The following is a 27029-nucleotide window of genomic DNA, read 5'->3' as shown; positions in this document are numbered from 1 at the left end:
TGAGTCGGGGTGCCTGGAGTACTGAGCAGTCATTTAAACAAAAACAAGAAACTGACTTCTACTAAATTCCAGCAAAACATCAAAAACCAAACAGTTTGAAGAATATGAGTCAAAACTGACCTAATTCCCTACTTTAACTGTCTGCCAATATTCAACTCTTGCCCTTCAGCTCCAATAGTACTGTGCTTTATTCACCAACAATAAAATGTAAATATCAGAAGTAAATTTATTCACTGTCATCTTGGAATTAATCAGGAAAAAATCCAGAGCTATACAGGATTAAAAAAAAATAGATAATTATGCCTCTGCATGCTTATCTTTTTAGCATATAAGCCCCAGCAAAAACAGAGTTATATTTTCTTCTTTATTCTTCAGGTCCCAGGCAACAGACTCCAGATTGGGATAGAAATTAAAGCAACAGAAGTATCCAACATGGACTGTGATGTTATAAACACTGAAGAAAGGGACAAGCAGATTATGTCTTCTGTAATGTTCTTTTCCTCTCATCCCCAAAATATCATAAACAACTTTTACTTTGATCTTACACAGCCCCACAGCAAATTTATCAGTTGCTATAAATCTACATCCACAAACTGAAAAGCTGCTCTGAAATGTTTATTTGGCTTCAGTTCTTTGTCTCTATCCCAGGATTCTACCACAAACACTCTTCATCATCTCAAGCATTTTAGTGTCACTACACAAAAACTACAGGAATTGTTCAAGCACATTTTCCTTTTTTTTTTTTTTTTTTGCTTATGTCAAGGCTTTTTAACTTTTGGACATGGAAAGCTAAATGGAGCCTCATGACAGATTGCTCTGGCATTTTGCTCAATTTAGACTTGAAGCAGGTCAAGTACAACATGATGTGAACATCATGCAGATTTTAAGAAAGAGATGGTCCAGGTGTAATAATTAAACAACCAGAACAAGACTGACAAGTGCTCAGGTGTACAGCTGACCTCTGAGTGTCTGGGTCAAAGCCACACAAAGTGCACCAAACAATCCCTGAGACCTGATTTAATGATGCTGCCAAGTTGCAGCCCAGCACCTTGGCTCAGTTGAGGGGCAATTTCAAAGAAATGCTCCAGTGAAATCACAGCAAAGACCAGTCCAGAGCACTGCCCCACAGAGGAGCTCCTCACACAGCATCAGCTGGGCTAGGAATCACATAATTAAGGAACAGGTTTTGAGCAGATGAGGAGGAGGAAGTTTACAATTCTAAGGGGCTTTCACCTGCAAGTAGGTTTTAGTAGACAAGGATTTTCATGTCCCCTCCTGGAGAGGGCAGTAGTCACATCATCCCCTTTCCTGAGTTACTTCCACACTATTGATTCTATCCCACACCTCCCAATCTCACAGAAGTGCAGCCACCACCCTGGCAGGCTGCAGGCAAACACCTGAATTAGGGCTGATGAAACCACCTTGGCCATGCCCTGCCCATCACTGGCCTCTCCTCGCTGCCTTGCCAGGCTCTCCAGGTCACCTGCTGCATCCAGCCCTTCCCAAGGACCAGGCTGAGCTCACAGATCCTGCCTGGCTTGTGACCCAAGGCCAAAGGCAAGTCTGGATGTGTTGGGGGTGAAAGGAACAAACCTTTCCTCTTTCTATTGCTGCTTTCTTGGGACAAATCTTATGATGCAAACAAGGCAACTCCACTTCAAAGGTTCTCCTCACTCATGTAGTTGCAAGGTGATCTTTCAGGTCCCTTCCAAGCTGGTACTCCATAAAAAAACCCTCACCTTGGAATCCTTAAATTGACTATGCTCAACAAGGTCCACCAATTTTAGATATATATATATACACATATTATATATACACATATTTGTGGGGGATTTTTTTTTTTTTTCATATAGCTACCCCTCTGTACAGAAAAGAATCAAGAGTTCTATTGAAGTATTTTGGCCCCAATTTGTAAGTGAAGAAAGCACAAAGCCACCACTGTCCTGGATTTACTGCTGCCTCAGGCTTATCTGGATTTAATCAAATGTCACATTAGGCACTTATGCTCAAAATACAACGTAAATCAATCCCATTAAAACAAGTGGAGCACCAGAAATTATTGGTTTGATCCTTTTGTTCATCAGCCTGAATTCTCATAGTTCAACATGTGCAAATGGATATTTCTTCCTGCTGTCTACTGGTGGGGCATAACTTCATCAGGGAGAGAGGTTTCCTTAATGTCAAGTTTGCAAAATCCTGAGCCTCCAACACTGGGAAATATTTATAAATAAGGACCACATACATTGACTTGAAAAGCTAAGCCCTGACAAAATGTAAAGTGAGAGTCTAAATGTAAATGAAGAATTATTTTCATCTTATTTCCAAACATTCAGAGAATTAAGACAGCTGAAAGATTAACTGGGTACTGCAGAGTATCCAGTGGGTTTATTGTATTTACAAGCCTCTGTTTCACTTCTATTGAATTTTGCTGGCACAACTGACAAAGAAAAAGTAAAATGTAAAATGTGAAATGTATTTGCCTTTAAGAAAGGACCACAGGCCAATTTAGTGAAGATCACATTAACACCACTTCTGGCCTTACTCAATTTTCTTGCGCTGCTGTAAAATGAGTTTTTTAAGAATTTGTACTTCAGCACCAAGATTTTGGGTTTAAGCCCTCGAGTGCAAGCGGGCAATGGAGCTTTGGTTTTCTCTGAACTCAAGTGTTTGAGGCCTCGCCCATCCTCCTCTGCACCTTGGAATTGTTCATTGTAAATAAGCGTTTCCAGCACTTTACTTATGTTTCCTGCAACAGAGGACTTCATAAACTGAAACATTTCCTTTGAGCTATTGCAGACCCATCCATTACAAAACAAAGCTGGGGAAAGGGACAGAAAAATCAAACAGATGAAAAAAGCTCTAAATGGACCATTAACTGGAGTAATTGAATCACATGATGTATATCAGCAGAAACAAATTATTATAGCATGAAAACATTGCAATAACATTACTACCCAAACAAGATTTTTCAGTGTAAAAAAGATGTTTCATCTCAACCCCGTTATCAAAACAAAATTCATTCAAAATTCACCACTACCCTTTGTTACTACTGCAGTTAGTTTAGGAATAACCCCAAATTAGGGAGGATTAAGATGTCAAAACAGCCAAAACACATATATATACACACACACATATATGACATCCATGCTCTGGATGAGTGCTGGTCTCAAGGAAGAATCCATAATTTTACAGATCAGTTATGGAAGTTTATTGACAACCAGCAACTCTCCCTTGATCAGGTGAGTTGTGGTTTCAAATCACCTAAGAAATTAGATGGAGAGGAGAAAAAAAACAGGAGAAAAAAAAACCCACTCTGGTGGCTCAGTTCAGCAAAATCAGCTTCAGGATCTCCAGTTTAAATCCAGTTATTCCAGTATCAGAAGACATGTGCATCAAACACATTGCATTTTATTACTAATAATATGAGCACTCAGAGCTCATTCCTCATTTTCTGCTGACACAAACACACAAAATAACACATAACAGCACCCCAAATATTGCACAGGTGCTCACTGCTAATCTTTGAGCTAAACCAGCTTTATTTTTCACCTGGAAAATTAATTAATCAATGAACTAAACACCAGAACTTGGTTGTTACTTAGGGATAAAATTCTGTCCTGACTCAAACAATATTTGCTCGGTTCAAACTTTAGCAGTAACAGGAGATTTCAGTCTTGACAAAAGAGGTCACAGTTTTCTCTCCAAGAGAAACAACTCTTCTGTTTCACAGTTAAGTTGCCACCAACACTGATTCCACTAAAAAATCTGAACATCAGCAGCATTTGTTGCTGGTGCCTATAGACAGAGGGATTCCAGCACTTGCTCTTTAACCAATTTTACTGAAAGTACACAAATTTTATTGCCATGGGGCCATATCAGCAATGTGAAGGATTCATTTAAGACAACATCATTACATCACTAATTTTCCTTTACTATAACTCAAATATATATACAAACACACAGTAAAGTGGAAAAAGATTGGCAGGTTAGCCTTACTGGCTCTGTACTTTTAACATAAGATGCACAATTAAAAACACAAACATCTGCAGATATGCACCTGGTGTTGGTTTTTTGTTTTGTTTTGTTTTTTTTCTTTTTGTAGAAGAGGTGAGTATGTGTGAACAAGCATTAAAATTTAGGCTTAAAGAATCTGTCCCTGTGGATTTGTAGACAGAAATCCAAGCTCCTGGCTGTGTAGGAGTAGAAGCACACAAGGTGGGCTGGGGGTCCAGAGGGGAATGAAGCCAAAGTTGGAATAGGATCATAACTACAACCAGCTCACCCAGCATGGAAATGTGTACATAAGTTACCAAATTCCTGCCCAGGAATCCCCAAAATTGCTTCAAACTCCTGCTTCAGGCAAAGTAACCCAGTAGACAGTTATTTTATAATTTTTTTCTGAAACCATTTGCAAGCCACCTGCTGTACCACCATATGAGCCTTGTATTTCCCCTCAGTTTCATTTATTGATTGCATTTGCAGCTCTCTTCCCCAAAATGCCCCCCTTCCACCATGCAGTGCTTTCCTGAAGACTTGTGGAGCTGATAGCTTATTAAAATTGATGAGGGCCTTGATGAGCACACCAGTTTGTTCAGCTCAGATAACAAAAGGACATTCTGCTTATTGAAATGTCATTTTCCCCCCATGCTGCATTTCAATACAGTACCATGACTATGCAGAAATAAAAAAGTTACTTCAGACCACATGATAGGTATAAAGAGGTATTTTCATTACAGTGTAGCTCTAAAAAATTCTGTTAAAATTTGCTATAATTTTTAACCTGCATTATTGCGGTGTGAAATTTTTAAAAGAACACAGAGTTGGTGACAGTAAATGCTAAGCCTATGTTTGATGTTTGATAAGGTTTGTCAGTAAATAGTATTAGAGAGAAGAAAATTCATGCCTTGTTTAATTTTAGAGTCCAAACCACTCCCTCATAATGTGAAGAAAGGTTGTAACTTCCCCGCTCAACCCTTTCTAGGAAAAATACCTCAAAATACAAGTAGAATTATTTCAGACCCTATTCTCCTCAGCTGAGGAAACCACAAGACTCATTTGTGGATTAGTTCATCCAGGGAGAACTTCAAGTGTTTGGGCTAAGAGGTACATGAAGAAACAGCATTATCAAGTTAAATTCCAACCCTTCCCCCTCTCCTTTTTTTTTTTTCCTTTGGCCAAACATCTGTCAACACTTCTATCTCCAGAGCACCAGGATGTGCTGATGCATTAAACAGCACAGCAGGTGGACTGGCAGACACAGGAGTGCCTGACCATAACCTGAGAGCTCAGTGCAACCCAAGTGCTGTAATTAACAGGGCAATAATATCAAAATGTATTTGCAGTGCTGACAGTTCAGAGTCTAAAGAGCCATACACCAAACATAGGCAGATCAAGGAAAAGAATCACATTCCCAAGGTAAATTCAGATTTCAACTTCTCTCTCAAGCATTTTAATTTAAAATGAGTTAAAATCTATTAATTTAATAGATTCTATTACCCCAAATTAGCATGTCTCAAAATCCCTGTGAAACCACTGAGTACATTCTCTACCAATATATACATACATCTCCATGTAAATAAAAATAGAAAATAAAACATGCATTCCAATTTACATTTGTTTTACCTTTCATTAGCTACGTTGTTCAGTAGCTGCTTATCATTTTTGCTGCTTTGGTTTAATTTTCTTTCCATCATTGCATTGTTTTTGCAACATCCCACCTGAACTCTGCCTAAGAAGACCTTACCCTTGGCAGCATTAACACACCCAGAGCCTGGCAGAACTCGGGGTCACAGGCTCAGGTCATTCCTCCTCCTTCCAAGGCAGAGCCACCAAGTCCCAAGCACAAAGTCAGAACTTGCACTGAGGGCAGAGACTGGCTCACAGAAGCAGCAAAAAAGTTGATTAAAGAACAGCTTCACAGTAAGGGCAAGTAAACAAGCAAGCTATAGATTATTATTTATTTAAAAGTAATATTAGAATTCCCCCTTAAGCATTTACAGAGTTTCAAACTTTACTCTTCATACAGCAGGTGCTGATTAAAACACATTTGTTGTAAAACACAGTATTGCTCTTTCAGCTTGCAAAGCTTCATCACCAGTGACTGGGCTGTGGTCTTTGATGCGAGATAAGTCACTGAAGAAATACAGGTCTAAATCTCAGCCTCATGAGAATTTAGGAAGATTTATGTATTTACTTACTGTTTCTTTGACTCCAAAGCAGCAGGCTGTCCTGATCTACTAATGAAAATGGTATTCAATAGATCATAATGCCAGAAATGTCCATTATGATAATCCCATGCAATCTTCTGCATAGGACAGCGCCATGGATTTCATCCAGGGATTACAATGCTTGACTGGAGCTACAACTGAACCTCTAAGTGCTTTTTATCTCTGACATCAAACTCAGGGCTATAAAACAAAACCCAACACACACACACCCCCAAGTTTGCAATTTATGAGTGCTCCACTAAATGCTTTTACTAGAAAAGAAGAAGTGACAGTAAAGCAAGTTTCCCTGTTCCTTAAACAGGAATAAATCCAGTTATTTTACTGCCAGATCTACTTCAGATTTAAATTAATGTAAAAGACAAGATCATTTGAAAGCACTGTGCAGAATGATGTGAATACTACTCATTTACAATTCCTACAGGGAGAAGAATAGAGAAGTCATTTCAAGCTTTTTTGCATCCATATAAAACCATTTGTGGCCTTCCAACTGCAAGAAAAGCCATTTAGAGGATTCACTGACTTGTGTCAGGTAAAACACTAGTGACAGACTGTCACAGGAAATCACAGGATGCCTTCATGTGCGGTTTTATTCAATTTCAAGACTTAAAAAATGCATTCAATTATTGACAGGATTGATCTGAAAGGCAGGAACAACAAAGGAGGCAACAGCAGCCAATCCTTCTGTGGCCACTGCCTGCTTGGCTTTGCACTGTGCGGCAGCGTTATCATACTGACCATTTGGTGCTCTGAATATTTATAAGCATTGCCCAGCACACTCACACTCCTTCCCATTCAACACCAGCAGCCCTTCACTCACTGCAGGTCTTCCCAGGAAATTTCCTAAGAAATTGATAAAACAGCTGAGTGAGGGTCCAACTCTTCACACACAGAGCCTCTGTGGCAGAAGCACTGAGCAAAGAGCTGAAAGGTACATTCCTGTTCCCAGAACCAAAGTATTTTACTCCAGGTTCACTAATAAGGAACAAGGGAGGGGAAACAAGACCATTTCTCGGAGCTGGTGACAAACAATCACTCCCATGATAAACCAAGAATGACAAGTGTTTTTGGCACACGCGGCATCCTCATACCTCTCTAATCACCCGAGCGCTTTTAGTTAAAAGTGTAGATGTCTGTGCTTGACCTTGACTTACAGTTATGCCTTGGACCAGAGCCAAGAGAACATCCAAAAGGCTCTTCACATTTATTCCACAAATGTTTAGTAATGCTGACAGCGATTCCCTGCAGTCACCTACTCGTGATCTGAGCCACAGAATTGCTTGGGTACAGGAAAACTGCAGGAGATCAATGCACCCCGGAAGGAGAAGGTGAGTCAGCCCATCTCTGACAATTTCAAAGGTTTTTTCCCCTCAAATTAGAACAACTCATTTACTTCTCTCCCTATGAGGTTTCCTTTTGAAAAGACCAAGCCCCTTGGTTTTATGGAGTTAAATCACAAACGTGTGTAAAGCATGGAACAGCTGACCGTAACAGAGGCCAGCAGAAGTCATGAAACCGTGGGTGGTACACAAAATACTTTTCAAAACTGGACGCTTCCCTGAATTTTCCATGGAAAAATATGGTATTCCTCAGTGTGACAGTGCAAAATAAACAGTGCAGCTCCTTAACACAACTGTCACGGCTTAAGCCTTCCAAACTGCCCCGGTAAGGAGATGCCAACATTCCTCTATCAGCTTAAGTGTTCGGAAACTTCGCTTTCCAAACAAATGACATCGCTAAGTACCTTAACACTGTGTTATTCTCATCACTGAGGCACCGTCCTACGCTCACACACACGCTCTTGTTTATGGCAGGAAAGGACACCACAGGTTTCTGCTGAATTACAAGGAATTCCAAAGCATACAAGTTCAAAGTTTTTGTTCATAAAGTGAATTTTACTACCGCAAAGGAAAAAAAATGAATGTTGTTTTCCCTCTCCAGGCTGTACATGGTAACAGCATCTTTAAGATGAAACTACAAGATACTCGCTGTAAGATAAATTTTGTTTAAAAGATATAGCGGTACTTTTTGGACAACAGCGTGAAAAGCACATTTGATCTTAGGGTTACGGAGAATCTATTTGCACGCCAGCTAGATGGAAAATGCTCAAAACAGCAGCTGGTGGAAAGTCAGATGTTTGTTAGGACAACAGGGGTGGTTTCCCACAGCCTTTTATAACCTGGTACATCTTAGGAACTGAGCAGGATCATTCTTGCCTGGCAGGACCGTCATGCCTGCTTTACGCACACACAAACCGCGACCGAGATGCAATCCAGATGCAAAGAAAACCCAGAAAAAGCCCAAGTCCACAGAGAGCGAGAACTTTACTGTAAAGCTGGCTGGTATGAAGACAACAGACTGTAAAAGCCGGATCTTACCATTAGCGTTTTTCCCACAGATGAGGTGCTCGTAAGGTTGCAACACTCCCCAAAGTTCCGCATCGTTGTTGATAACCATCTCCAGAATTTCAGCCGAGATCTCCCCTCCACCATCGGGGCTCTGACTCGCCAAAACCCTAGCCTTAATCTCTTCCACCAGGTTCTCCATGCAAGCGGTTAAGGAGATGGCCGCGTACTCGTGGATCCTCACCGAGATCCTGGTGTCCACCATCCACCTGAAGAACCTGCCCACCGAGAAGGTGAGCCCGCAGCGGGCGGATTTGCCTTTCCTCAGCCCGTCGCCGGCGCTCATGCTGTACAGGGAGAGCGCCTTGACCGTGGCCAGGACGCAGCTCTCGGCCAGGGCCCAGCTCTGGATGAGTTTGATGGCGCTCTGCACCTCGAAGCGGGTGCACTTGGAGTGCATCACGCTGAGGCGCTGAGCCTCCCTGGACACCCTGATCAGGGCGCGCCGCAGCAGCTGCGAGAGCCGCCTGACAGCCTCCTGCGAAAAGCTCCTGCCCTGGCCCTCTCCCTTCCCTCTGCGCAGGATTCTGCCGATGTCTTCATCGGTCCACGGGTACTCCTCGAGATCCGGCAGCTTAGGGCACTTGGAGAAGATATCTGCGACCTCGGGGTCTTCCGGCAGCACGGTGTTCACGGTGTCCCAGCTGTTATTCCTACTGTTCATGGAGCCCGAGTAGTACCACCAGTTGCCTCTGTGCTGAGAAGAGGTGAAGGCTTGCGAGTTGGACTTGGAAGAAGAGAGACTAAGGGACCTGCAGGAATCCCCTGCCCCATAACCAGAGTCCAAAGTTAAATCCTCCAGGGTCTTCAGAGTCGAGCTGTATATCCCAGCCATAGGAAAGTCGGGTTAAGCCAAGCGGCAGAACAAGCGCGAAAGGTGAGGCTGGGGCAGATCCCTAGCGAGCCCCGAGCGGCGCGAGAGAACTGGCAGCGCAGCGGGCAGGAGCCCTCCCCGCGGGCCCGTCTATGTCCATCCCGGCGGGAGGCTGCTGTGCTCAGCCATGTCCCGCTCGGGCCGGGCGGAGGGCGCGGAGGCTGCGGCGGGACGGGCCGGGACGGGTGCTCGGCGGCGGCTCGGGCGCAACTTCCCCGCGGCAGCTCCGCCGCGCGCTCCGCACCGCCGCATGCAAATGAGGCACGCGGCGAGCACCAATCAGCGGCGGCGGGGGAACAGCCCGACCAATCACGAAGGAGGGGGCGGTGAGGGGGGCGGGGCTCAGGGGAGGGCGCGGAGAGCGGGCCGTACCGGCTGGGGGCGCGGGGCTGTGAGGGGCGGCGGGCGGGGGTCGGGGCTCTGACCGGGGAAGGCGCCGGCGGTCCCGGGGCCCGGAGCCCCCGACGGAGCCTTTGGGGCGCGGCGGGTCCCCCCCAGACCGAGCTCGGGCCGGGAGGCGCGCGGAGCGGAGGAGCCCAGCGCTATCGCCGGGTGCGCGGGACGAGGGCGCCCCCGCGCGGCCGGAGTCGCGAGTGTCGCTTCGTTTCGGGCTCGGCTCCTCAAATGCCCATAATTTAATTAAATAGTTTAATTTTAAAACGCGCCTTGCAATCTTCCTACGAGACGCAGCCCCCCCAAAGATCCCAAACCCGCTGGTATTTACAGCACCCCGATCCAGGCAAACACGATAAAGCAAGAGAGAATGCGTGTCCTTGATAATGCTGCCGCTGTGACAAAGTGTGTAAAAACCCTGTTGCTCAAAGGATGGCGTTTTTATCTGTTCGTTCACATTGATTCTGAGTTTGGCCGTCTATTCCTGCTATATTCTTGCTGTTCGTATGATATATGTGTCAGGGTATGAGTACAAGCCTAAAGAGAGTAAATTCAAAACTTCTCACAGAAAGTATTTTCACATAAAAAATTATTGTCAAGACAGATCTTACACAGTCCTTAGCTACAGACTAAAAAAAATATGTCCATCTTTTCCATAGTAAATATTCCTTACAATATACAGCTCCAATTGTTATCAGCTTCAATACCTGGATTTCCAGAGGTAAATTCAAAATGACAAATTGTCTTTGCACCATGAGGGCCTGTTGCAGTAAAACAAGGGGGAATGTTTTTTAACTGATGAAATGATGGTTTAGATGACAGAGGAAAGAGATTTCTTGCCTCAAAACTACAATGCCTGACAGGACATCCCTTTGTTTGTACTGCAGTATATACATTACTTAGTGTCAATATTAGGTTTGAATTAAATACTTGAAAAATCATATATTTCAGTTATGCACTTCTGCTCACAGGATCAAGCAGCTTCAGTTTATACTAAAAGACAAAATACTTAACAAGGCATCCAAACTTCCACTAGGTAAACCCCAAAAGTAATTTTTTTTTACATAAGATCATCTTTTATCTTTCTTATATTGAAGCCCAACTGTAATGCAGGTCTCAGCTTTTTCATAGCTTCTCCCCATGAAATCATAAACACACAGCAGAAGTTGTCTAATGAAACCAGACCTAATTCTCTCAAAATCGTTCCAATTTATTTGGAAATTTTCACACCTCAGCATCCTATTTGCGCTCCAGTGTCAGCTCAGAAACTGGTATTTTTACTGCTCAACTGATGCCTTGCTCAGGTGTTATTTTACAGATCAAAGCTAAGTCTGCTATTTTGGTGTACTTGTAGGCTATATTTTTAAGAGCTGACAATACAAAACTGACAGTAAACATAGTAAATAGGTCCCTGAATGTGACACAAGGCAGGACTGATTCAAAGCACCCAGTTTTAAGTCTCGTGTTCAATCAATACACTTTTTTATTAAAAAAAAATCATTTAAAAAAAAATTACCTCTGTATTTAATTCCTAATCTTAGAGTGCCATGGACTACTGCAGACCTCTTAAACAAGACTTTTGGTGAGTGACCATGTGGTGCCTCCCCAAAACCAGGGTATTTATTTTTTCCCCTCTTAGTTCCTCTAAGATCATACACAGAAGACTTGTGTCTTCACAAGGAGCACTACAAGAACGGGAATGGAGAAAAAAAGGCAACAGAGTTGGTCTCTCTCACCAAAAATCCTTCATGCTTTGTTTTGTGATGCCTCTTTGCAAAAGCATTCCCTAAAACTCATCCTGTTTTATCCCCTAGGATTCATTTCAACCACAAAAGCAAGGCTAAACTGGCACAGAGAATTGCTACACAGATGGCAAATAGGAACTTGACATTATTTAGGAAAAATGCAGCTGTGCAAGCACTCAAAACTCCTACAAACCTCTTCTGTTCCTTCTCTTTATCACACTTCTCCCATACTCCCACACAGTTTGTTATTCCTGCCATTCCATGTAATTTAACAACATCAAAAATTATCTGGTTTAACAAGCAGTGTCTGTTTTCCCACTTTCCTCAGACAGTGCTTTCTCATTGTAGTATTTATTTATAAAAGAAAAAAAAATTTGCCAGATAAATCCTTCTGTCCTTCTGCTGCAAAGGTATCACTAGACTTTTCCACAGGGGAAAAAAAAAGAACATTAGAACAAAAGCACCCCAAATGCAGAAAGGATTTTCCTTACTGAAGATTTAAACTTAAGTTTCAAGATGTTGAACCCAATAAAGACAAAAAGCCATACATCAAAACACTCATAAAAACAACTTAACATTCCTTGATTTATAAGGCACAATAAGTACTCAGCTTTTTTTTGTTTTTGTTAACGTTTCAACTGGAGTCATCAGGAATCCCAACTTATTTTCACACAATAAAAGTCAACTTTCCACAGACAGATTTTTTCATAATAATTTCTCTCTAAAATTAACATTAAAGAAAGCACCAGAAGACTTCCAGGAACATAAACAAAACAGATAAAACACGTAACAGTGGAAGTTTCATAATAAACAAAAACATGGGATTCTGGAAACTCCATTTTCTTTCATGTAAAGGGCTCCAATATGAGCTTTTCTAGCACTGATGAGCTACAGGGTTTTCAAATTTGAATTTAAAGTCCACCAGAATTAATTGGAAATAAAGTCTTCACATTCTCTGATACACGAAAATCAACTGGATAAATAGCAAACCTATTTAAAAAAGAAACACTTGGTTTAAGGAGCTACAGCAAAGCAAATAAAAATCCTCATAGACTTAATCTGTACCAAAGACTCCAAATCAATATTTTTTAAGGTAACCAGTACTGAGATTGACCTGTTACAGATCAAGCCACAAAGTTCAGTGAATTTCTAGGAAATAATATTTGTACATATGGTATTGAGCAGCATAAACATCCCTTGCCTATAGGACCCACATAAACTTATTTTACACATTTGAAGCAAAGAAGACTCAAGAATTTCCGACAGGAAAAAAAATTAATAACAGAACCCTCAAAGAAGCTGTTTGATTGGTGCAACCAACCCCTCAGAGCAGCACCAAAAAGAGAAGGGCCCTTTCCAAATCTTATTTAAAGCAGTTGTGGGAGGGAGTGTTAATGAGCCTAAAGACTCAACAGCTGGCTGGGCTTCCATGGATGTTGCTGGAAATTTACTTCCCAAGCTGCTGTCTCTGTTTTTGAACATGTGCTAATGGCATTTTCCTTGTAGCTACTTCATTTAACTGCATTTTATCTGCAAGACTCAGAACTAGTGTTGTTAATAAACAAAGATAGCTGCTGTCTGATACCTGAAAATCAGTGTGAGCCCAGACAGCAGGAGATGTGGGGGGGAGCAGAGATGAAGTGTGACTAGAGCAGGTGAATCACATATCAAGTCTAAATTAAATGAAAAAAAAAAGTGTTAAGAGAATTAATTTTGCATATTTTCAAAGCACAACTGATGAAGAGAAAATGTTCATCTGGTGTGTTTTCTACCATGCAGCAAAATCCCCATCCAGCCCTCAACTTATTGTCCAACTGGAGTTGCTGGTCCAGTGTTTGGAGTGACCAAATATTCCCTGCTGACCTCACCACTGCCAGGTTCCTGTATTTTCCCAGTGGAGAGAAACTTTATTCAATGTGTAATAGCTCAAATTCTTCCCCTATTCATTTTGTGTAAAATGGCTTTTGCCAAGGTTACAATACTTACCTTTCAGAATGTCTTGATTGGTAATTTAGCTAAATCTACTTGATAGCACTAATTAAAATTGAAAAAGAGAACATAGAATCTCATGAATGTAGAATTTTAGGAATAATACTGTCCCTTGTGTAAACTTTTCAGATGGCTAGAAGTCACTGAAATCAGAGAGTATGCTGAACAAATCTGTTAATAATAATTGGACATCTCACCTTCTCTCTGGCTTGGTTTTATCTGTGATTTAGCATAGCCTAAAACTACATTTTGCTATTAACAGTTCCTATCAAGAGAAATACTCCTGCTTAACAAACCTTGCCTCATTTTTTTCCTACTCTACTATTTAGTCTAATAAAAGACGTTTCTTGTCCTTACATAACTTGCCTTGCTCATATCCTTAGGCTGTCAATTAAAACATAATTTCTATTTAAATAAGATCAGGAACTTAAATTTGCTTAGCATAAGAAATCAGCCCAGATCAGCTTTACTGTTATTTATAATGACAGATAAGGCAGAGCTTCTTAAAATTAATACTGTCAAGAAAGAAGGGGTCATGTCTATCATGACTAATAGTGACTGTTAAGCAAGACCATTTAAAAAACTTTAATTGCTGAAGATTTTATATTACAGCCTGCTTCTGACACACATTTTCAGGTATGAAAAGCATAAGAAGCACTGAGAATCTATTAAGAATATCTTTTCTACACTCAAGAGCTGCCTTTTGTAGTAGATATAATTGAAGTGATAAGGAACTTGGAGTGAAATCTCCATACAAAAGTGTATCAGATGCCCAAAATGAACAAATAAATTGTTTTCTGCTGTAGCTGTACAAACAACTTCAGAGATCCTCCAAAGCAAACTGCTCAGGTTCCAGTCAGGTACAAACTGGTCAGCATCACCTTTATCCTTGGGAAACGGGTGGAACAAATGAGCCTGGAAAGCATTAAGGATAAAAAGGTGACTTAGAATCACAGTTTGGATTAGAAGGGACCTTCCACTTACTTCCTTCCACCCCCTGCCATGGGCAGGGACACCTCCCACTAGACCAGGTTGCTCTAAGCCCCATCCAGCCTGATCTTTGTAGCCTTCCAGGGATGGGGAATCCCTAACATCTCTGGGCAATCTGTGCCAGTGTGTCTGCACCCTCACAGGGGAGAATGAATTCCCACTACTTGATGCAGTCTTTTCTGGATTGTAACTGTGTGTTGCTGGGTCTTGTTGAGCTTCTCATCAACAAACACCCCCAAGTCTTTCTGGGCTGCTCTCAATCCATTCTCCATTGATTCATGAAGGAGAAATTATGCCTGACTAGTCTTTCAGCCTTCCACAATGATATCAGTGATATGATGGATGAAGAAAGGGCAGTTGATATTATCTGACCACAGCAAGGCTTTAGACACTTGCCCCTGAAACATTCTCATCGACAAATTGATGAATTTTTGCCTGAGTAAATGGCTCCTTTCAATCTAAGTGAAAAACAATTTTGGATAAAAAGGCCTGTTGGAAAACAAATTGGATGTGAGCTGGGAATACATCCTTGTGGCAATGAAAGCCAGCAGCATCCCAGGAAAAGCACTACCAGCAGGTGGAGATGATCCTTCCCTCTGCTCAGCACGGATGAGACTCAGATGGAGTCAGAGTCCAGCTCTGGGTTTTCCAGCACAAGAAAGGTGCAGACAAACTGGAGTTGGTCCATCAAAGGGACACAAAGATGATTATGGGTCTGTAGTTTCTGTCATTTGAGAGGCTGGGACTGTTCATTCTGGAAAAGGTGGGACAGTACTTCTGTCTATAAATGCCTGATGAATAAAAAGGAAAAAGACAGGTGGGGTCTTCTTAATGGTGCCCAGGGAAAGAACAAGAAGCAGTAAGCCCAAACTGAAATACAAAATATTCCATTTAAACTTTAACCCCCTCACCTTTTACTATGAGGGTAAAACACTGGAACAGGTGAAACAGGTGAAAATCTGTAACAGGTTACCCAGGAATGCTGTGGATTCTACATAGTAAGAGACATTCTAAACCCAACTGGACACAATCCTGGACAAGCTGCTTCAGCTGACCCTGCTTTGTGGACTGGATTAGGTGATCTCCAGAGGTGCCTTCCAACTGCCAGAAGGATTCCATGAATCCTGCAAAGGATAGAGGAACCATTTCCAATACAACTCCCCCTTTCCAAAGTCTGCCTACATTTGGAATGACTCTCCTCACAAACTTTCAGGACTGCTGCTGAACCCTCTTATCTTTAAACATTTCTGGTTCATTTCACCTTCAATCTCTCTCAATTCAGCACTCATTATATAGTTAAGGCATCTTTAAATCAAACACTTTCTAAGAATGAAAGCAGTACAGAAGATACTTTCTACATTTTGGAGATTCAGGAAAGAGTCTCCCTCCCCAGCAGCTGCTTCACTTGTAATGCACTTATTCCATGGGTGTTTTTTGAAAAAGTTTTAAAGTAGGAAAAGTAAACTAATCTCAGAACCAACCAAAGACATTTTACCTAATTTAAAATGTAACCTTCAACAAGCATTGAACATTTCTGTCCTGAAATTTGGAGTGTATGAAGACAAGAGCTGATGGAAAAATGCCTTTTTAAGTGCACCAGACAACTGAGCAAGTATTATAGCAGGTGTTATTATGGAACTACAAAAATCATGGATCTATGTTGGATTATTTTGCCCAATAAAATGATTGTGATGACAAAGGGTGGCAAAACCTGTCAGAATAAGAAAGATTAGACTAGAATGCATTAAATTCCTGGATAAAAACTTGGTGCAGTATCAGACTGTCTCAATCACTATCAGAAATCTAATTCGTGAGGAGTGGCAAGAGGAATTATATTTTACCTGGAATCAGATCAAATTAAAGGAGTAAAAGAGTATTTATGTCATCACACAATAATATTCAATATTTAAGATGAAGTGTGTACTGATACTTATTGAGGTCTCCTTTTCCAAACCTCCTCTTCTCATTTCACTCTTACTATTAATTACAATTTTACAGCACCTGCATTTACTTCCTAATGCAGGAACAAACCAGAACATTCTGCAAGCCATCAGGCATGACCAAATAGCTGCAGACAATGATGTTGTTCTTAAGCATTTAACAGCTTCTAATTTATAACACCCAGCTATAAAGTTACAGCAGGATAAACTTCCCCAGTCACCCAGATCCTTAGCTCTGATCTAACACCATGCCTGCCAAGTCTGTGTATGATACTAGCAGTGTAAAATAACTCTTTGGAAGCACTTGAAATAATCTCAGTTATCTGGTCATGGGATCCACTGCTATATCATGTCTGTGTGGAAACCTTCTGCAGTCCCGTGTGCCAAAATACACATTTGGAAGAACTTCATGTCAAAATTGCACTTATTACTACAGCCATTCACTGGTTGTAATATCAACCTGTCTCATGAGGCATTTGATAGAGCAAATTACATGTATTGATTGCAACGGATGTGTGTCATGTTTCCTGAGACAATGGTCATATCCTCAGCTCTCCTCTATTAGCCAGGAACACAGTATTGACAAGAATATTTTCAAGACTCTATCACTGTGATTACAAAGGCAATGGAAATAATAGCCATAGAGAAAGAATTACAGCTAAATATTGTAATTTTCATAACCCTGAACATTAGAAAGTTGCCTGGAAACCAAATGAAGTGTTACCCTCTAAGAGCGCTGTGGATGCCCCCAAGCTTGCTGAGATCAGTGGTAATTGTCCATGGCAAACAAAGCTGAAAAGAATTGAAATTGTTGAGAACGTTCAAGGTCAAAAGCCACGTCTGCCTTGCCTGGGATCATTCAGAACCTTCAGACAACAGCTGCAGTGTTTGTTGTGGCACTGAAATACACCGAGTGTAGAACAGCTTCCTAGCTACAGTTCCATTATCATCCACACCGGCCGTGCCTGAATTCTGCTTCCCCCCGCTCGTGCTCAAACCCGTATTTTCCCAAGGAATCCCGAACTCGATGGGATTAGCAGCTTTGCGTGGCGCTGCCTCCCTCTTGAGGCGGCAATGCCGCAACAGCGCCGCGTTTAAACTGCTCCAGGCCGTCCGTCAAACATGCGGGAGCTCCAAAAGGAGCGAAATGCGGGATGCTGAGGGGAAAGATGAAGGCACAGCCGTGCGAACAAGGGCTGTCTGTCACTCCTCGTGGGACGTGGGTGGGAGTGAACTCTGCCTAGGTGGCACAGGTGATCACGTCCCCACGACTTGACACTCACAAGGCGCTTGCCGCACCAGCGTGAGCAGCGCCGCGCACACCAGAGCGCAGCATGTCCCGAGTAACACCCTGACCACCTGGCAGCAAAGCTGCAGGCTTTCTATTTATCAAACTCAAAACAGAAATCTGCTTTCTTCCCTCATCCTTAGGCAAAAGCCTCTGGAAGGGGGAGCATCCCTTTCTCTTCACTGGCAAGACAGACTCAGCGCTGTTGCAGAGATTTTTCCACAAAGGGAAGTGGTACCGAAACTTTGTTTTTTCCTACCCTGCTGCCCCAGGTGAGGAGCAGATCAAAAACTCTTTGGGGCTTTAGGCGCCTCACTTGGAATTGGTGTATATCCTGTAAAGTTCAAACATGTTTGTGGGGAAAACCCCATACAATGTATTTCCAGCAACAAAATAATTCCTAAAAAAAAGCCAAATATGAGAATAAGGGGACACCCACAAGGAAACATCTTTAATTGCAGAATTCTGTTTTTGTTAAGAACTTTCTAACCTTGTACTTCATGACCCCTTATCTTCTTATCTCTGATTTCTCTGGAAACTTGAGATCTTTTTCACTAAACACCAGAAAACTTTGCCTAGCTGCAAAGAAACCTACAATAGAATGCTATTAATGTTTCAGTTTGAGGTGTATTTCATATTGTTTAAATACCTCAGAACTAATAACATACAATTGTATTCTAGGAAATAAATGAGTGGCTGCACAAAATTAGGCTGAAATTTTAATAGTAATATCCAAAATTTTTAAGTCCTATGTGAAAAGTATGATATAACTCACCCAGCATGAATGAGTTATGATTAATTAGCCATTAATATTGGCTTTTTTAAAAACAAAAACAAGCCAGAAACCAACCTTTTCACCACTAGTAGGCCACTAAAACAGGAAAGTTTGAGATAGAAGAAAAGTCTTTGTTTCTCTTTCAAAGAACCTGTAAAAGAGTTTTAAAGAAATCTTTTTATTCTGTATAATATTATGACACTGTTCTAGTATTCAGTACTAAATTGTTAAAAATTTTAGAAACCTTTTTCAGTGAGAAGATTTCATCTCTGTATATTGAGAGCAGGAATTTGTAGCTGGACATTTATTGCCAAGTGAGTGTAGTAATTAATGGAAACTTTCTAAGTGAGTATGTTGGTCAGAAAGCCCTTTCCACAATGCACTGGTCACACTTTCCCAGCATGTTCCTTCCCAGATTTTATGTGAATGAACAATCTTCTGCCATCTCACCCATTTGTGAGGATGAAGAATGTGTATCCTGGCACTGCTTTGCTACAGCAGAAGAGCACATGTAATTCCAACCTCAAAAGGTAAAATCCTGGGGGAAAAATCATTAGGGAAGCAATCCTATACTAAGGTTTCAAACCTAATTACAAGCACATGCTAATGAGCACTGTTGGCTCAGAAACCACCTTGTCAACGTGCAGCCTAAATAAATATAATGCCATCCACATCCTTGGATCCCTAATTCCAGCTATGACACAGGGCTGATTGCTATCATATAACCCAGGAATATTTTTCCAACAAGGAGATGGCTGACACAGGCCAATTTGTTATTGCTATTCAGGGTGAAACACATGCTGGAAGCAATGGGGAGACAATGACCAACTCCCTTTTTTTCCCCTTGCCTGCATCAGTGGGAAGGAATTCCCGGGACACATCACCTGTGATGGAAGAGTCACAGTGCTCTGCAGTGTTCTGTGCATTGCACAGCCAGAAACCAATTCCCAAAAAATATAGGAACAGTCTGGATGATTCAGTAAAAGTGGGGCTGGTGCCAGGAGCCATCAGCACGCAATAAAATGGTGAATCAGAATGTATCAGAATTGGAAAAAAGGATTAAATTAAATGAAGAATGGAGGGTGGATATGGTAGGATAAGTCATTATAGATCACAGCAAAACCTCCCTGATCAAAAGTATCGAAACAGAGGGGGATAGATCCAGGTCTGCCTCCAGTCCACAGGGGAATGCTTAGAAGTAATTCTCAAGCATGATGGGATAGGAAATATTAGTTGTAATCCTTAGGAGTGGTAAGGAGGGAAAGGTGGAAACCATTGTGGAAGAAGACAGTGAAAAGCTTCTGGAATGTGTCATGCAGAAAATCAAGACATCTCAGCCTTCCATATCTTGAAAACTGTTTGCAGTTTCAGGAATATGTATGGATAAAAACACCAAACAGAAGAGTGATTAGCACATTGTGAAAAGAAGTAAACAACCCCCTAACATACTAACAGCAAAAGAAAAGAAGAAAAAAAAAATAAAGAACCTTCTCAAATAATATGATAACCAGAGGACTACTGAAAAAGAGTTGTTTATATCCTGGGGGAATCAAAATTGATAGGTGGTCAAAACTAGGCCAAATTTCCATGCTTAATATCATGTAGTGCTCTTTCTTGTAGCTGTAAAAATTTATCAAATATTTTTAGACCAAAAGTAATGAAATAACAAAATGAAAAATATATATTCTTCTTTAAATTGTTTGGAAGCCTGCATTACAGGTCAAGACCCAACTGTGCTGTTCAACCACTGCCCTCAATCCAAGGAAAATAGGAAATGCAACCAAAGCTGGATAGGAATGCTGACAGATCCCTGTAGATCTGGGCAGGAGGGTTTAGTGTGTTTATGAGTTTGGTGGTTTGGAAGTTATGATCTGTATTTCATTTTTATCCCTACATCTTAAGTTTCTTGGTAGCATATAGAGCTTGTAAACCTCTTGTAAATATCTTGTAAACGTCCAGCCAGGGTGCAGGTAGCAATCAGGAGCTGGAAAGAAACATGTCAATTAACCTGGTAGCTTAGCATCAACCTGCAGGGAAAAAAGAAACCCAAAACACACTAAAAATAATTTGTTACAGCTTCCACAATGGGTCAAAATAATTATTTTAGCAACTTTTTTAAAGAAGATGAACATTTCAGAAACACCGCTCTTCAAACCCATAAAAAGCTGACAGTCTTTAGGATGTGTAAAAATGCACTAAATGTCTAACTAAAGACACTGTAATTATGGAATTATTTTTCTCTTTTTTTTTTTTTTTAATATTTTGAGCTTCCATGATTTCAGTTTACCTATTTGAGGTGAATAATTTTCTGTGAGCAGAAAAATGAGGTCAAATGTACAGAAGAGAATCTGGGCTTAAAGAGCAGGAAAAAACCCACCCTTTGTTCTTCATGCACCTACCTGTGGTCAAAACAGCCAAGGGCCTGTCTAGGGCTTTAATTCAGAAGCAGGTCCCTGGCAGTTGTGTAAATGTTAAACAAAACAATGGCCATCTCTGCAACCCATAATGATCTAGAACTAATTGCTTTTAGGCAATGACTGGATCAGCAACTCAAATGCTGACAGCTGGGGCAAAGGGCACCAGCAAACTGCTGGCCAGATGGCAGGCACTGGGCTGGATCAATTAGTCCAGGCTGGAAGAGTTATTATGTATTTATCTAATACCCCACTAACCCCAGTATTTTTTGTAGCCTTTCATGTTGTCAGAATAAAGATGTTTAAGCTGCTGGTTCACTTTTTGCCACTCTTTCATCCTTAGATGTCTCATATTATTACAGAAAACAGACTGAGAATGGCAGCCACTTCAAGTGGAAAGAGAAAAGGCTAAAATATTTACATCAAAATAAAATCAGAATTTCAAAGGTACTGAAACTCCTATCAATTCCAGTAGTACTAATAAGTGTGCTGGTGCCCTAGGATTAATTATTCCCTGGGCTCTATTTGCCACCATCTCAAGGGACAAACCTCAGTGGCTGTTATTGGTCTTAAAGAGGGCACCTCAAGGGACAGCTACATCCATCTTCTAGAAAAAGCAGATTTTAAAAACTGCCTTTATTTGACAATTCATTGACATTATCTTTAAAAAAAAAAGCTATGTTTAGCATCTATTAATGAGCTAGAGACACTGAAAATTAATCAATTTAAATATATTAAAGTGCTTGTGTGTGTATTTTCATGACAATAAAAAAAAAGAGAAAACATGTTAAACTATATTTGGGTTATAAACACCCAGAAAATGCTATTTTAATAGGATCTTGTATTCTACACTGGGAATTTGCAGCAATTCCATGGGAAGCTGACCCATCCAGTCAGCAGAGTGGATTACTATCCATGTGGAGTGTCTGCTGATGCTCTGGCACACAAATGCCACGTGTGCCTGCCACCACTGTCACCTGGTAAGAGCCTTGGATGTGCCTCTGCTTGCAGGGCATCCCATCTTTCCCAGCTCACTGAAACAGAAAGGGGTCAGTCCAGCATTTCTCAGGACACTTAAACACCAGCTGCCTGACTCAAACCTCTCAGCTGTGCCTTGCTGAGTAGATCAATGGAGAATTTCTACCTCCTATTGGTTTCAAAGACAGTGACATTTCCTCTCTCAGCACCTCACAAAACTGCTTGTTTGCCTTTCCTTATTTCCCAGCCTCCATATTTGCTGTGGTTACCACAAATCCATGTGGTTTGTTGCCATTCCACTGGCTGCTGTGTTTGTTGTTGTTGTTGTTTTTTCCCATAAACTCTCTACGATGACACTTTGTTTTCAATGGAAATTCAGAAATCACCACTGTAAAGAACAAATTCTTACATTGTTTAGTACCAAACTAATTGAAATTTGAGGTATGAGCCACGCTGAAATCCATCATCACTGGTGTTAATGAATTATATCAATTAATGAATTATATCTATGCATCAGCCTAGAGCCCTACTGATGCAATTATCTATACACATATCTCCAAAATTTTCAAAAGCATGTATCTGATTTTTCCTGGCAATGAAATAATGGCCTGATTTTCCAGTCCTGCTGGGCAGACAACATTTTCAATTAATTTAATTTTCTGCAAATTCAAGCTCTGTTCATTCAGGATTCCCTTCTTTCTGTGGAATTGGAACACATGAAATGACACCTATTGTACCAAGATATCTCTGAGATCAAACATCTATATTTATACATGCAAACATCTAGCATGCTAATTAAGCACTTGACTAATTTAAAGAACATGTGACTAAGTCATACTGAGGGCTGACCCATTTAAAAGCTTAAGAGCTTATGATTGTAACAACAGAACAAAATATGTCTGTGTTTAGCTTTAAATCTTTTCTTATGCAAAATGAAGCTTTAATGGGAAAAATCAGGTTACAAAATGGAGGTTTTATGTACTGCCACTGGGTAGATCCTTCAGACCATGCTGCTAATAACACAGAGAATAAATGGAGGAAAACATTCATGTGGGTGCTCCAACTTGAAAGGAAATCAAATCTGCATTAACAAAAGAAAATTGTGTGTCTGTGATGTGAAATCACTTTAATGATGCAGTTTTGAGGAGTAAAAAAAACCACAAGTGAGGCATCCAGAATGCTAAAGATGTTTGAACACCCCACTACCCAAAAAGTGCTGCATTTCTTACCCTCTTTTTGTTCCTTCACTGGTCTCAAGAAGTAGATTGCAGCTGTCTTTCCAGCCTTAAATATGAAACACTTCTTCATAATGATGATAATTAGAAGTTTAAGAAAAGCAATACATTATCAGAAACAATTAATATAGATAAATCATACTTTTGGTTAAAAAGGACTAGCTCTAGGACCACTGCCATTTACTAACTCCATACAAACCTCAAAGGTAAAAGACAACTGCTCCAAAATCACTGAAGTCATTATTGTCTACAGAGAATAAGAAAAGCAAAGAAAAACATGTTTGAAACAGGTAAATTACTAATATTCTAACACACTTTTCTACATTTGAGGCTAATCCTTTCTTTTTCCTAGTAATTTAAATTGAGACCTTTCCCTAATAACTACAATAGAGGAGGGTGAAAAATGACAAACATAAAGTTTCCATCTGCCTTTCCCTGATTTTCTTCTATGTGATTTTTTCACATTTTCTGTGCATCTCAGTATCTCACTCTGTCCAATGACAGTCCAATGTGCTATTTCCCATAAAAGCCAGATTTTACATCCTGTCTGCTTACTTTGTTGTCCCCTCAATGATCCCTTAAAGCCCATCTCTTCTGAAGATATATTTAATCATTTTCCATGTTTTCCATTAGATCTGATGACTGAAACACAAAATTAAAGAGGCTACATACAATGCAATTACTCAGTGATAAACTTATCACCAAAGCTGCAAAATGTGTTCAGACCTATCTTGCAGATGCAGAGATCCCCAGTTTGTCATTACCTATCTCTTATTCCATCTCTTCTGCTCACCACAGACTGTGTTCAACACCTCAGCACGTGTCACACAGAGGTTGGCTGACCTTCCAGAGAATGAACTTCATGGCTGTGTAATTGCCAGCTGGAGGTATAAAATTGGCCTGGGTGTGTGTTGGGAATCAGTACAGACAGAATGTTCTGTTTATTGCACTAAAATGACATGAGTCTCTTGTTTCTATTCATAAATCTCTGCTTTTTTCTGAAATAGAACAGCAACCTACTTCTGTCTGTAGTTGCCATACCTATCCTTCAATCCTCTGTCATGTTATTATTCTTTGTTGCTCTTTCCATGCTTTTTCTATGTCCTTATGTTTACACTAGGCATGACAGCAGAAGGATGAGTGGAAAAGGTTCCTGAGGTACTGCAAATATATAAATACTGTATATTTATAAAGGCCAATTAGAATTTCAGGTCTTGAGAATCGATTAATTATATTATTTCATAACTGGTCCACATGCAGTAGCTGAATTTGTTTTGTGACTGAAAATATACTCAGTAATATCAATTATATTTTTATTATGTGAGCATGAACCAGAGTTTTTATGTTTTTCTGACCTTATTCTTTTGTGGCTCAGAGTAGAAAATGCATCCAAGTCTCATCTCTAGATGCATAATTTGGATCCTCTGGGAAATATAAGTTTGAACATTAGCAGAAGGGTCAATAAGCCTCCCAATCCTGTGAAAAGTGTTCTCATCAATAATCAGTTTAATTAAGAAGTGAGCACGCTCTCTGTTGTGCTTTTCTTTTCTGATCTCTTATTTTAAAAGTCACCTTGTCCCCCATGCTCTGTGCTGGAGTCAAGTGCTCTGCAGTAGAGGCACTCAGAGTGTGCAGGTGTTGTAGGGAGCTTGGGAACACGTGTAACTCTGCTTTAATCACAGAGAAGTAGGGACCAGGGCAGCCAGGGAGGGCTGACAGACTTAGGATGAAAGCTTGGGGTGCCTGTGGAACTTAATGAGCAAAGCAAGAAGCACTAGTGACCTGCTGCTCAACTAATTCTAGATCCTTCCCTTAGGTGTAAATCACTGAGCTATGTGTAAACCTTATTTACAGCACAATGGTGTGTGACACTGACCTTTTAGTTTATGTTTAGACTCACTTGAAATACAACAAAACACAAATGCTAAGCTCTGTCTTTTAATCTCCCCAAATCTTAATTAAGGGCAAAGTGTGGTTTGGATCATGCCTCAGAAAGTCATGTGGCAGCAGAGAACCAGTCTCCCCAGGTAAGTAAAGATGATTAATTTGGAATTGTTTGAAGTTTGTTTACTTAATGCAGATATATAACAGGAGGCAAATAAGGCACCGCAGGAAACAAATATCAAGATAGGAGAGGGGGGAAAAAGGAAATAAATGAAGACACCCACAGCCAGATACCTTTGGAATTCAAACAGCATTCACTGCTTTTTTTCCTGAAAAGACATAAATAAAAATAATAAAAAGACAAGATGGGAGACAAAAGTATTTGTCACACTGAGCTTAATGTGTGACCTTTCTTATGAAGTGGACGTGGTTTTAGTTTAGCTGAAGTGCAAACACTGTTTGCAATAGGTGCCACTAGTGGTGCCACTGGAGTTGCCACCTGCTCTCCCCATAGCTTTGGTTTGGGGTTTGCATATTTTCTTAGCCAATATTTAATCTCTTCTTGTTTGTTTGCTTTTTATGCAAACACACTGCAATAAATCCTCTCCTCTAGCATATATTAAGAGAGGTTCATAGGAAAGAAAAGAGAAGTTTTTGGAAGTTACTCTTACTTTGAAACAGATTTGTGACCAGCCAGTTTATCTAAACACGTTGGCCTGCTTAAAATTTAAAATGTTAAACTTTAAAGGAAGAGCGAATATTAACTGTTCATGGAAATGTTCACATTTTCCCCAATTTGCTAGTTAAGCAAACCTAAATAGCAATTATTGATTTAAAAAAACATTATGTGGGTAATGCTAATATTAAACCTAGATGTGGTAGGTGTAGTCTGCTGACATATATTTGGTATCAAAATATGAGAAACATAAGTGATCTTCCTTGCCCTTCTTTATGATGTTGGTTATCATGTTGAAGCAGAAACATTTTGAGACTTCAAGACATGAAATAAAGATCCCAATAAAGGGTGAAGCAGAAAAAAAAAAAAAAGATTTTGCTGTTCTTAATTCTGCAGAAAAGGAATAGAAGTGATGATACTCCCTGTATAATGCAGACCTGAATTTGGTAGCTTTAACCCTCTAATCCACAATAGCACATACTAGATACATGAAATAACAAGTTAGACCATTCTTTGTATCTATTAAGAGAAAGAATGTAGATATAATCTTGCAGATAAGGAGTTTAAGATGGATTATTCGCTTTGTTCAAAGGTTTTACCTCAGAAACAGGAAACATAACCAGATTTTTATCACTTTTATCACCATTAGTATATGCATTCGGCACCAAACCAGGGACCTTCCGCAGCAGTATCAAACTACTGTTGTCATGTTTGCTTATAATTTGTAAGTGTAATCACGTAATTCAGAGGTGGGTGGTTTTTAAAGGTTAAAAATTCTAGTCACCAAAGAAATGCTCTTTATTATTGAGTGCATATGATAAAAGTCAGTGAATTACCTGTAGCCCATTTCACCTATGTAAGAGTGAGCATGTATATAGTTATACACTAATGTAATTTATATAGTTACATACTGGTCGCTTTGATTTTGCAATTTACAAAGGTTTTTTTCTCCGCTGAAACAAACCCTGCCTCGGAAACTCCGTAAATACGCGCAGTTTTCATAGTGCGGAACCTGTAACTTCTTCTGTCACTAAACAACGTCTCCACCATCAGGAGCTTTAGAAAGCTCCAGGATCTCAACAACGGGATTACAGTCAAAAAATCGCTTTCACAGCTCCATATTGGTGAATTTCCTTGGAATTTCAAAGGAAGGACACAGCACCGCCGGCCTCTGCCCCCACAGCGTGAGGAATGGGCGGGGCTTCCTTGCGCATGATTG

At 40.5% G+C, this 27029-nt stretch overlaps 1 protein-coding gene and 2 long non-coding RNA genes across 4 annotated transcripts in view; all 3 read right to left on the bottom strand.

Annotated features, from left to right (window-relative positions):
• ABTB2 (ankyrin repeat and BTB domain containing 2) overlaps positions 1-9752 on the bottom strand; it is a 109307-nt gene extending 99555 nt beyond the window's left edge. The window contains exon 1 of the mRNA XM_079308781.1: positions 8603-9752. Coding sequence (XP_079164907.1) covers positions 8603-9464 — 862 coding nt within the window. The 5' untranslated portion in view covers positions 9465-9752. The remainder of the gene's footprint in view (positions 1-8602) is intronic.
• Positions 9753-12926: 3174 nt separating this feature from the next.
• On the bottom strand, positions 12927-26988 carry LOC306803445. Of its 2 annotated transcripts, none has more exons than XR_013774622.1 (4): positions 26823-26988; positions 23806-23892; positions 23450-23497; positions 12927-15411 (listed from the first exon to the last, which is right to left on the bottom strand). It is a non-coding gene; the product is annotated as an uncharacterized lncRNA (long non-coding RNA). The 2 variants fall into 2 exon arrangements; XR_013774623.1 differs by lacking the exon at positions 12927-15411 and adding an exon at positions 17316-17352.
• Positions 24046-25462, bottom strand: LOC306803446. Its single transcript, XR_013774624.1, has 3 exons — positions 25419-25462; positions 24606-24674; positions 24046-24411 (listed from the first exon to the last, which is right to left on the bottom strand). It is a non-coding gene; the product is annotated as an uncharacterized lncRNA (long non-coding RNA).
• Positions 26989-27029: the final 41 nt, after the last annotated feature.

Source organism: Erithacus rubecula (genome assembly GCF_903797595.1).
Source record: "Erithacus rubecula genome assembly, chromosome: 6".
Taxonomy (NCBI): domain Eukaryota; kingdom Metazoa; phylum Chordata; class Aves; order Passeriformes; family Muscicapidae; genus Erithacus; species Erithacus rubecula.
The sequence above is the reverse complement of the archived record's forward strand: the minus strand, read 5'-3'. Positions and strand labels throughout refer to the sequence as shown.